Source organism: Gambusia affinis, linkage group LG09, assembly GCF_019740435.1.
Source record: "Gambusia affinis linkage group LG09, SWU_Gaff_1.0, whole genome shotgun sequence".
Lineage (NCBI taxonomy): Eukaryota > Metazoa > Chordata > Actinopteri > Cyprinodontiformes > Poeciliidae > Gambusia > Gambusia affinis.
In genome coordinates, this window is record NC_057876.1 from 26499244 (window position 1) to 26511019 (window position 11776).

The 11776-nt window shown below is 38.5% G+C and overlaps 1 protein-coding gene across 4 annotated transcripts; it reads left to right on the forward strand.

Moving 5' to 3' along the window:
* Positions 1 to 244: 244 nt before the first annotated feature.
* On the forward strand, positions 245 to 11776 carry tlx2 (T cell leukemia homeobox 2). 4 transcript variants are annotated; one of them, XM_044126477.1, is made up of 5 exons: positions 338 to 1422; positions 6947 to 7159; positions 7369 to 7606; positions 10735 to 10915; positions 11399 to 11776. In XM_044126477.1, exons 1-5 carry the CDS (start codon positions 963 to 965, stop codon positions 11408 to 11410), a joined length of 1104 nt encoding a protein of 367 aa, XP_043982412.1. In that variant the 5' UTR covers positions 338 to 962; the 3' UTR covers positions 11411 to 11776. The 4 variants fall into 4 exon arrangements, with proteins under 4 accessions (XP_043982415.1, XP_043982411.1, XP_043982413.1 ...); XM_044126480.1 differs by lacking the exon at positions 6947 to 7159 and having other exon boundaries at positions 245 to 1422; XM_044126476.1 differs by lacking the exon at positions 11399 to 11776 and having other exon boundaries at positions 336 to 1422; positions 10735 to 10951.

Consider the following 11776-nt stretch of genomic DNA (forward strand, 5'->3'; position numbering starts at 1 on the left):
ATGACAAATTTATAGTAAAAACATAGTGTGAGTTTTATTTTATTTATTTATTGTAAAGAAATATATGCTTGACCCACTTAATAGAGGTCTCTGGCCGATTGATTTTTGCTTCTTTAGTTTCAATTTAAAAGCGCACTTCTGTTGAATTAAAACGCACAAATCCTAAAACACCAGAAAAGCTGTTCACAACATATGCTGCGGCCTCTTTAAGACATCCGAGCAAAACAACTGTCCTGGTGGAGGGAGGAGGAGAATGAGGGATGAGAGGGAGGGCTGGCTGGCTGGAGGACCGAATGGCTGCTTTTTACGCTGTTACGCAGAGGGCAGGCTCACCTGCTGATACGCTTGCAAGTGCACTTCGCTATTCAGCACAACAGAGCCCTCTTTCAGCGCTCACCTCCAATTAATATACGAGCCAGCGAGGTCAGCGCTTTATTATTATATTGTTGTTGTCTTCCCTTTTTTCCCGCTTCCTCGGGTTTGTACCGGTTTTTCTTGCTTTGTTTTTGATCCGAGGAGCTCGGTTTTTTTGCCATGTTTCCTGCGTATGGATTGCCTCTGCGATAGTAGGCGAACAAAGCGCATCAAGTCTCTCCAGAGAGCTGCTTCATCCCAGAATCACGGATTTTGGTCAGTGAGTAAAGTTCTTTGGATAAACCACACGCATCGTCGACGGGTTTTCCTCGTTGATCAGCTCCTCGTTGCTAATTCACTTGGAAAGAGAGCTCTGTTAAAGATGGATAGCCTACGCCAGACGGATTGGCTTTTAATTTAGGAAACACCCGATCCCAATGCAGGACAGAAATAATGGCATGATTTTGGATAGCACCGGACGCGTTATTGGTTTCCTGGGAGTTGATGCTTAAATTCAGCAGAACAGTCTTGTAAGAGCAAGTGCTTCATTTCCCCAGACTCGAAAAAACTACAAATCTAAAATAGTGAGATCATCACTAAAATAAACTATGGAGCACACTGGGATCGAGGAGGTGAACCAGACACACCAGCAGCAGCATGAGCCCATCAGCTTCGGAATCGACCAAATCCTCAACAGCTCGGACCAGTCCAGCGGCTGCATGCTGCCCAACCGGACCGGCGACCCGGATTACGCGCTGGCCCCCAATGTCTACAGCAACGGCTACAACAGCGTCTACAACCCGGCCTGCTCCTACAACGTCAACATGAACATGAACGTCAGCATGAACATGAACATGAACGTAAATGTGAACTCCGGGAACTCGGGCGGGGTGATCCGGGTGCCGGCCCACAGACCGATGCCGCCTCCGCCTCCACCGTCAGCGGCTGCCGCGCCGCATCCGCCCCCCGGAATCCCCGCTGTGCCTGGCATGGGGATGGGCAACCCGGCCAACTTCACCTTCCCATGGATGGAGAGCAGTAGGAGGTTTGCCAAGGACAGACTAACAGGTAAATAGTAATAGTAATAATAATAATAATAATAATAATTAAAAATAATGTTTTCTTTCATTTTTTCCTTCCAGGTGGATTTACTTTACCGTGAAATTAAATTCAGACAATTTAGTCACTAACTGATACAAATAGAAAATGAGGGATGGATTGTGCAGACAAAGCGAAGATATGTTTTAATTTTTAGGTTGTAATCTGCAACGAACCATAGGCGCTCACAGAGTCACTTTTATTATGCTGGAAGGGCAGCCTGATGAACGAGAGCTGAAATTGACACAGACGTGCTGATGAATCAGTATTGGACGATCACTCTCCATTTACAGCGGATGACGGATAACGACTCTCCCCGCTCTTTTATGAGAATGATGATTTTTTTCTTCCTCTTTGAGACAATGGAGAAAAGGATGTGTCACAGAAATTACATTATTATTAATTATTATTATTAATTATTATTTATTATTTATTATTATTATTATTATTATTATTATTATTATTATTATTATTATTATTATTATTATTATTATTATTATTATTATTATTATTGAAATAAAATAAAATTGAAATGAGTTCAGGACTGAACTCCAGTTTATTCTGCTTATTTCGCTACTGCTTGAAATAATTAATTTTTTTGACACAATAACCGAAATGTTGCAATTAGCTGTCTGAGCTTCGTGGTTTCTACTCCTAATTTATTTGTTTAATCGAAACATAGATAATAAAAGTAATCGTAACATTTAACTAATTAAAATAAAACATACTTTCTTATTTTACAAACGAAAATTGACTATGTTTTAGTGATATTTTGTCAGTTTATCTTAGTCTCATTATCTATTGCATATATTTCAATATATTTTTATTCGTGACCCACATTCGCAGATGTTTAAAAATAAAATAGAAAGTGATTATTTGTCTTTTGAGTGAAATTTCCAAATACTTTTGCTGTTATGATTATTCATATTTCTATTGCAGCATTAACACGTAATTAAGTTTGTAAAACAATAAATTGAGTTTAAAACAAGCAGATATACATTTTATAGATTATGTTACTGCTGATTATTTTATAAAACGGGCTATTCCCAAAATAAACCTTTTTATATTTTGATTCAGATTTTTACTTTTCAATAAGCTCTTAGATTTAAGAATAAAAATGGTAAACTTTCTGGAAATGCGTCATCCTCGCCACGAATTAAATATTAATATTTCAGTTCCTTCTGCGTAATTAATTATTCAATACTAGTGGACGATATGTCATCTGCAAAAAGATACAGTGTAAATAGACTTATCAATTTTGCTCATAGTCACAGAGGGCCTTTCGTTTAACTTCTCTCGGCTTTGTGTAATTATTTTTGCTGCTTATTTTCGTCCCTCTGTATTGATCAGCCAAAGATCCGCAGCAGGAGCGCCCGCGTGGTTCTTTCCCTCATCAGGACGTAGAAACACTCCAGATTTGTCCCGTTTCGTTTCCTATGAAAACCTATAAGTCATCTCTCCTTCCAGCAAGTTTGAATGATTATCCGCGTTTCTTTTTTCTCCTCCTCGCCTCTCCAGGATGAAACCAGAGGAGGAAAAATGCCCTCCAGTGCAGCTCAGATCAGCTCAACGTTTTGCCAAAAGGCTTTCGGGCTGTGTAACTCTGGCGTTCATTGCAGCTCGTTTAGCGCGGATGTAAACAAAACCCGGTAAACTACGCCACAGACTCTCGTTTTTCACGTAATATGGGGCAGAAATTCACCACCATTCATCACGGTGGCCAACGCAAAACCAGACAGGCGCAAAAAAATGAAGATGTATACGGGATGTTATGAGCCTCAATCTGCAGAACGGACTGAGAGTCATAATCTAATACCCAATCACTCAGAGCTGATTTATGTCATATTTTAGATTCATTTTGCATAAATATGATCAATTCATCCCGTAATCAATCCTAGTTGATGTGTGATAATATCTTATTAGAATAGATTGTAAAGTTTTAAGTTTTAGGTTTACTTTTTGATTTTCTAATTTTGGTAGAAGAAGTACCGCTCAGATTATCATAACAAAGAAGGATAATAAATAAATGGTATATATATAATTTAAATTAGTTAATAGCTTTAATAAGCAACATTAAAACGTGAAATTAAATATTAATCAAAGAAACAAGAACAATACGTTCGAAATTAAGTAGTGCAGTATGGAGTTATAACCTCAAACGTTAAAACCCGTTAAAACAACCAACTAAATATGCAATAAATAAATAGTGAATGTAAACAATGTGTCAGATGAAATATAATTCACAGTCGAATGTGAGCAGGACTTATTTAAATGAATAAATCCGAGCAAAATCTAAGTAATCCAGGTAATAAATGACCAATTTCAGCATTTACACTTCCGCCAATAATAAGAATAAAGATGATCATGATTATCATGCATCAATAATGTGGATTGTTGACGCATTTCAGTGTCATGATACAGATGAGCAGCTCCATAATTCACCTAGAAGCAATAAGGCATAATTAGTCTTTTCTCTCTGCAGTAAATATGTCTGAGAGCAGCGGAACTCCTCCCCGCGCTGCTTGTTTTTATTTCAGGGTGACGGAAAACAGAGTCCTCTCCTTTTTGTCCCGTGTTGTGTAATAAATAGCAATGTATGTTCACGTTATATTTCAATATCCCCCCTTAGAATCCTTCGCGGATATATTTATTAGATTGCTGCGGAGGTAATATCCGCAGTGGGGAAGGGAGGCGCTGTCACTGAGAAGTGTTATTAAGTATAAGTGGTTTTATTATGGGAAACATATTCTCCACGGTGGCATTTTATTTTTTCGATAATGCGTATGCTAAATTGTGTTACCGAGGAAAAAGATTTTGTATTTCCACCCGTTTCATTCTTCTTTTTCGCTTCTTTACCTTAATAAAGAAGGAGTAAAAGTCCAATTATTTTGTAGAATTTCTGCTTTTATTTGCTCTTCCCTTTATGTTGGAAGAGTTTCATGTGACCCCATGAAGGATCGACACCACACAGGCCGTTAAACTGATTATGCCAACACTATTAAATTGATAATTATAACATAAATTTACTAACACTATTATTTTATTATAATAAATTTTCTTATTAAATAAAGCAGCTCCTTGAATAATATAATACAATGTTATTCATGATCATTTGTTATCACACTAAATATAAAAATTCAAATATCTAATATTCACAAGAAAAAGTCACAAAATATGCTCATATTCTAAACAATTGTTTTGTGCTTTGGCTATTTTGACTATAAACTATAAAACTTATCCTTTTCCTGCCATTTCCTGGTATTCTGCACAGTTTCTACAACCTCAGGTCATAAACGCTTTTACAGCTGGCTCATGCATTACAGCAGCACACGTGTGATACAAATTCAGCTGCATTTCAGAGTCTGTAAGGCAATGCCTTGCAGCAGTTGGCATCTCCAAAAGAGCCTGCAGCTCGTTTGGTTGCCTCTGAACGTGCTCCTATGTGCCTGGCCCATTAGTTAGGCCACAGATGGCCTGAAATAGCCTCCTAATGTAGGATTATTTGGCCAGACCTGCGGCTGGGAGCAACAACAGGCCTCCTCCGTGTTCTCCCTCCGTGACCTGTAAAGCTCCAAGCTTATTTAAGCAGCAATTTCTCTAAAAATCAAGGATAATGACTATAAAGGTGTTGCAGTCCACTTACAGTGAAGTTATAGAAATAAAACTGAGTTTTTTGTTTGTGTAAAGTCTTGATTAAATACCAGAGAGGGTTATCCGTGTCCCAAAAGGTGCATCATTTGGGTGCAATTGCTATTTTATTGTTATTGAGCGATCATCAAAGTGAACACATAATGTTAAGTTGTATTATGATCCAATAAAAATATCACAGAAGATTAAAAATAACAATAAGGGGAGGAAATGGATAGGTCAGGGTTAGGCCTGCTTTCCGTGTCAGACTCTAAATGTGTGCTGCTAATTCACACAGCGCCTATGTAAACTTTATGTGACCCACTGTTACAGCGGAATCTAGTTGCTCATCTGTTCTTTACAAATCATTTGCTCGTGTGCGCCTCAATTTGCCAATCGTGTTCAGCACCATCAGGGGACTCTCGCAGCTCCATGGAAATGACTGTAGCACGGATAATAGCTTCGTGTTCCATTTCCCATCCAAATTGTCATTGTGTGTGCGGGCAAATGAATTTTCAGCGTGCTGAAACTCTGATAGCAGCAGCAGCAGCCCCGGGGGGGACACCTATGCAGATGTTTTCATATTCATTTTGGCTCCTGGTGAGCTTCTCTGACAAAACAAAAACAAATAAACAGCCTGTAAGACAGCAGGCAAACAGCTTGCTGGGGAAGAACCACACAAACATGCACTGTTTTATTTTTTCTTGTTTTTTTTTTTCTTTTCTCCTTTTATTTAGCATTTGATTTCCTTTCAGCTTCAGAAGGAGAATGTGGGCTGCAGAGTAGATCCATGGCCGACGATCTCATTACATTTATTGATCACCTGTTTACCCACGGCTGACAAAATAGACAGGATTCATAGATATTTTATGATGCAGAGGATAAGTTGTCATTAATACCCTGCATGTGTGGTTCGGAAAACACAAACTGTGTGCATGTTAGCTTTAGCTCAGCTCTGAACAAGTCAGATTTAACCTGTACCGGTTTTTATGGTTCTCTTAATTGAGAGTAGTCCAAAAGCTTTTCGTGTGCTTTAACAAACCAATCAGAGGAAAGGTTTTATTAATTTTAAAATATATTTCAAATGATCCAGTTCAGGTTTAACTAGTCAGAATATTTTAGATTTTGAAGTGAATTTGGTTTATTTATATATTATCAAGTTATAACAGTAATAGTCAAGAATTCTTAGAAAAGAAAAAGAATAAAACATCCCTTTAATTAGTGCGATGCTGAATCGCTGCAGTCCACAGCGATGCATTCCTAAGCTTTCATCTTGCTAACCTCAAAGTGGAATCTACCTGTCATTTTCGCGGTTTTCCAAATACCAATTTGTCGTTTTGTCTGTAACTGAGAAAGTGTTTTTTTCTGTCATTCTTGAGATAATGGCGTCCTGAGTAGTTAGCCACATAGCAGATTTTGAAAGCATCGTTCAGAGGAAAGCAATGTTTACATGCAAACCATTTCACTTGACAGATGTAACAATTTAAAGGTTTAGTGACAGAATTAAATACTTTTTGTGCAATTATCCATTTTGTTTAAATCAGATTGTTCTTTGTTTAAACAGAATTTGCTCCTAGCTTCTGTGTTTTTACATTCTAGCTCATTCAAATTTTCTCTGGATGGCCTGTTTGTACTTGATTTATCTTTATAACCTTGCAAGTCCGCTCTCATTTTCTCTGAATGAGACTTATTTCATTTTGTGGTAAAAATGACCAACTTTAAGAGAGCAGCAGTAAATGTCATTAAAATAGAGTCTGTTCATCATTCAGACCCTCTTCATATGATTAGCTGCTATGGGTTGGTGCCAGCCCGACTGCTGCTGCTGTACTCCAGATGTGGGACCTGACTGTGTCTCCCTTTCCTTTAGGGGAGGAGGCAGAGGAGAGCCGAGCTGGGGAGGCCACAGGGGGGCCGGAGGCTGCCGGGTCCCTCTGTCCTCTCCCCAAGGGAGACATCGGCAGGGTCCCTGTCTGGAGCACGGTGGAGACATTAGCAAAATGCTATTACCCAGAACTCGCTCACCTGCGAGACAGCAATGGTCTTCTGGCAGACTATCCTTTTCCAAAGGGGGCTTGCCCAGGTGAGTCTCCCCTAACAATTAAATAATCCTATTTTTTTCAAATCAAATTTCTTTTAAAGCGCTGTGTTTAAAATCAGTGCTGGCCATACATCTATGTTTTGCATTTTCTACATTGTGTCCATATGAGTCTTCAAAAATCTGTAAAATATAATTTACATCTTGAATTTTGTAAAGTGAAACAAGTTATTTCTTCCCACTCAATTTTCCAGCCGCCCTCTCACCCTTCTCGGTGACCCGACGCATCGGCCACCCCTACCAGAACCGAACGCCGCCCAAGAGAAAAAAGCCCCGCACGTCCTTCAGCCGGGTGCAGATTTGTGAGCTGGAGAAACGCTTCCATCGGCAGAAATACCTGGCGTCGGCTGAGCGTGCCACTCTGGCGAAGGCCCTCAAGATGACAGATGCACAAGTCAAGACCTGGTTTCAGAACAGGCGGACAAAATGGCGGTAAGAGTGCAGAAAGGGGAAGGGGTGTTCTTTTCTGTTTTCTTCACTTCAAATCGGATCCCTTAACCCAAAACAAAGAGATTTAAGTCATTTTATCTGACAAAAATGTCAGATTCTACTTCTATCATAAACTGACAGCTCTAGATGTCACTTCCTTCTTAAACTGCTCACCTACATCTTACCTTAAGCACAATGGCCTGAAGCTGAAGCATTGAAGAGCTTGTAAAACTCAACACCTATTCTGCTTAGCTTAGCTGCCTGTCGAGGCCGGTTCGCTTGACCAAGCACAATTACTGGTGAGGCTCCTGAAAGGCCTTTTAGAAACCTGCTGTCCAAAGCAATACTGAAACACTCACAGGAGGAGCCGTCTGCCAAATCCATACACACACACATGCTCTTTCACTTCATTCTATCTGTTGTTTATAGTCATTTGGAGGTAAACGAGTAGAAAATCAAATTATAATGCCCTGCCCATTGTTAAAGGAGCAGGACGCATATTTCAAAAGCAAATTACAGAGAGCTAAATTACCTTAAGTCATTACCTTAAGGGTTTTTATGTTTAAGTGACCCTAATGCTTTTTAAATGACTTTTTTTAATATAATCGTTGCAGTTATTAAAGAGGTAAAAAGTTTTTGCAGGTTGGAGTAAATTTATTGACACAGTGATTTATGAATTTAAAACCATCTCTTTTCTTAAATTACAACACAAACTTGGTTGCATATTTTTGGGATTTTGTGTGGGAGAGAAACACAACATAATGTTTAATTTTGACATGAAAAGAAATTGATGAATAAAGCATAAATTTGTGTTGTGAATTTAAATCTAAAATGTGTGGCTGAGATTGATTTTTATTGCAGAGAAGAAATTACAATTTCCAAGTGTTTTGTGGCTTTGCAGCTTTACATCTCTAGAAAATACAAGTTTTTCTTCTCATTTTAATTTTCTTTTCAAAAGAGTTGCTATAAATGCAAATTTGTAAGTATTGGCACAAACTCTCAGTTAGAGTCTAAACCAATTCCTTGCAGCTCTGGCTTTATGTTTAGAGTCTCCTGCTGTCTCCAGTCATTTTTCACATTAACTTTGGAAAGCTTCCCCACAAGTTTTCTCACCTCATAGTTATGCATTATTTTATGGCGGATTGTCATAAGAATTTCGAATACAAAATATTTTGAAGTTTGTTGCTTTTCATAAATTATTGTAAAAAGGTTAGAATGGCATAAAATATTCCTGTTAGGTTCTGTAGTTTGTTGTATTTAGCTGTAGAAAAAAAAACTGCTTTTACATGAAAGTCCTCCAAACAATTACATCATCCAGTCTGAGTCTGCACCACAGGCTGTAATAAAATGAGTCTGCTCACAATAAAACACCAGCAAAGCGTATCCTGACTGAGCACCATGTCACAAGCGCAACGGGGGAATTGGTTTAACTCATTTTTCTGATTCCTACTTTTGCTGAGATTTATGCCACGCTCCCCCCGTTAGTCTTGCATCTGATCGGATGAGCATGAGGGATGTCTTTGCGTGACGACCACGCTGGTAACAAGACGATGATCAAATCAACAGCCGGGGAATCGGATTATGATAATGCTGTTAACAATAATGTGTGGCTAATGGATGGAGGTTGGTGTGCATAAAAGAGGGGGTGTTCAGAGGTGTGCTCCTGACTCCTACCTTCCATTCAGATTTCACTGTTGAGCAGCTATTTTTGTTCACTACTCTCCTTTCTGAAGATTTATTGCTACAATTTGCACAAACATCAAGAACAGAGTCCTAAATTACTAATGTTTCAAACACGTGATTGATCTGAATGTTAAATCTGGTTCTTTAATCATGTAGGTTCTAAATAAAATCAATATTTCACCTACATCTAAGGAGAAATGGAGGTACATTTAGAAACTCAAATATCCCCATGTCAGTATAAGCTCCTCCATTAATGGTCGTACCGGATGTACAGGATGTGCTTTAAAATAAACTCTGATATAACAGAAAAGCAGATGTAAGTTTTCACCTTGAGGCACAGCTTCCCACCGCTCCTCCCCAGCTCTTGTGACTCGTGTCAATCAGCAGCCGTCTGGGCCTGGAGCTAATACTGCAGTACAGGAGCTGAATAAATATTCCGGTGCAGCAACCAGTGTGCAGATAAGCAGCTTTTCACCTGCAACGTGTTTCCCTTTCTGTTTATAGCCTTGCTCTCTGCATAACATTAGATTAATCAGAAAAATATTATTGATCTTTCTAGGAAATTAGGAAATTAATGTTAATAAAAGTTCTACAGTTTCTGCAATTTTATAAGGAAATTTGAGTTTGTTGTGAATTACGTTTTTAATTAAATTCCAGCAGTGCCTGATTTTAGAATTTTTGTTTATGACTTAGAATGAGCAGTTACTGTAAATACTTGTTTTTTATTTTATTTACAAAAAATGAACAAATCAATAAAACTAAGAAATTGGTGAAAATAAATTTTGATTTTAATGTATTATTTTGTTCCTTTTTTCATGAAAACAGAATTAAAATGTCCTCTATAGCATTTTGGCTGTAAAAATGTTATTGATGAGTTATTTTTCTTAGAATTTACCTTTTCATAATGCAGTTATTTTGATATTTTAACTCACTTTGTATATTAGTTTTCATTTTTATTTAATGACATCAAAAAATATACATATATTTTTGCTGTTATAGATATTTGCAGCCAGCATATTTTATTGCTATTATTTCTGTGTCCATAATATCTGTTCTATCTTATTGTTTTCTGCAATGGTTTTATTGTGAATTTTATACTTTGTCAGATTTGGATTTTTGCCAATTCATACGCTGCACATGAATTGCCTCATTCATGTGCAGCGTATTCTATTTTTAAGTAATATGTTTCAGAACTGATATTTTTGAGGTCAAAATTGTTTACACATATTTAAATGTCTATATTTGTTTTGTTCTATTTTTTTTGTTTTAGGCAAGTCAAAACAATAAACAAAAAACAACTAACCAGCCCATATTAATTACTGGATTTGATACCCTGCTTAAAATGCAATGATGTAGCATATTTTTTTTCTGTACATGCCTAATAAAACAAAGCATAATTTTGGTTTGAAAGGATTCTCCGCTCACCGTTCGTCTCCTCCTTCCTACAGGAGACAAACTGCAGAGGAAAGGGAGGCTGAGAGGCAGCAGGCCAACCGACTGATGCTGCAGCTTCAGCAAGAAGCTTTCCAGAAGACGTTGAGCCAGCCGCTGCAGCCAGATCCCCTCTGCCTGCATAACTCCTCCCTCTACGCCCTGCAGAACTTGCAGCCTTGGGCTGAAGACAATAAGGTGACCTCCGTCACCTCTGTGGCTTCTGTGGTGTGACCGTGTGGGTGTGAATGTGTGTCTGGAAGAGAAAAGGGAGGGAGGGAAAAGGGACAAAGTTTGGAATGAAATGCCTATATCCAAGTGCCGTCAGAATAAAAAGGACAAAAATGAGGAAATTCCTCATATTCTCCTAAAATCTTCTCACTAATCTGTGAGATCATAGACAAAGGAAAATGGTGCTTGCTTTGCAGGGAAAGACTGGGTGGACATTGTGCTTCCTCACTCACTGATCATTACCAGCAACATGGTGGGAGAGCAAACGTAGAAAGAGACGGCTATATGTTACTGTCAGAATCTACAGAAAAACACTGTGCGGACCTCAGAGCACAGGACCAACACTTAGATGCTTTGTCCAAATTAAACAAGTCTACAAGTGTTATCTAAGAAATCTAAAGTCTGTTGAGTCATACCCTGCCTTACACCAAGTTTCCGCTTTTCCTTCAGCTGTCGGTCTAAAAGAGAAGAAGGCACTTTCCCCACTAAGTGCCAGGAAACAAATGGACACCTCTGTACATGCCCACCTACTGAGACTGCCCCTGATTTGCCTCCGGATCCATCATGCAAAGCAGCAGGAGGCTCATTGCCAGTGACGGAAAATATACAGCCTCCATTTTTTTCGCTTATGACTTTGTACAATGTAGTAAAATGCATGTTTCAATCCTTTTCTGTATGCACTCGGAGGACCCACTGAAGTCAGCTGTGGTCGAGGTGGATCTCCTCCCCAGCTGCAGAGCTCAAGTGGTAGTGGATTGGTCCTGATGATGGATTCCTCATTATGTTAAAAAAGTGTTTTATATTAAAAGATATTGTGACTTTTTGAAA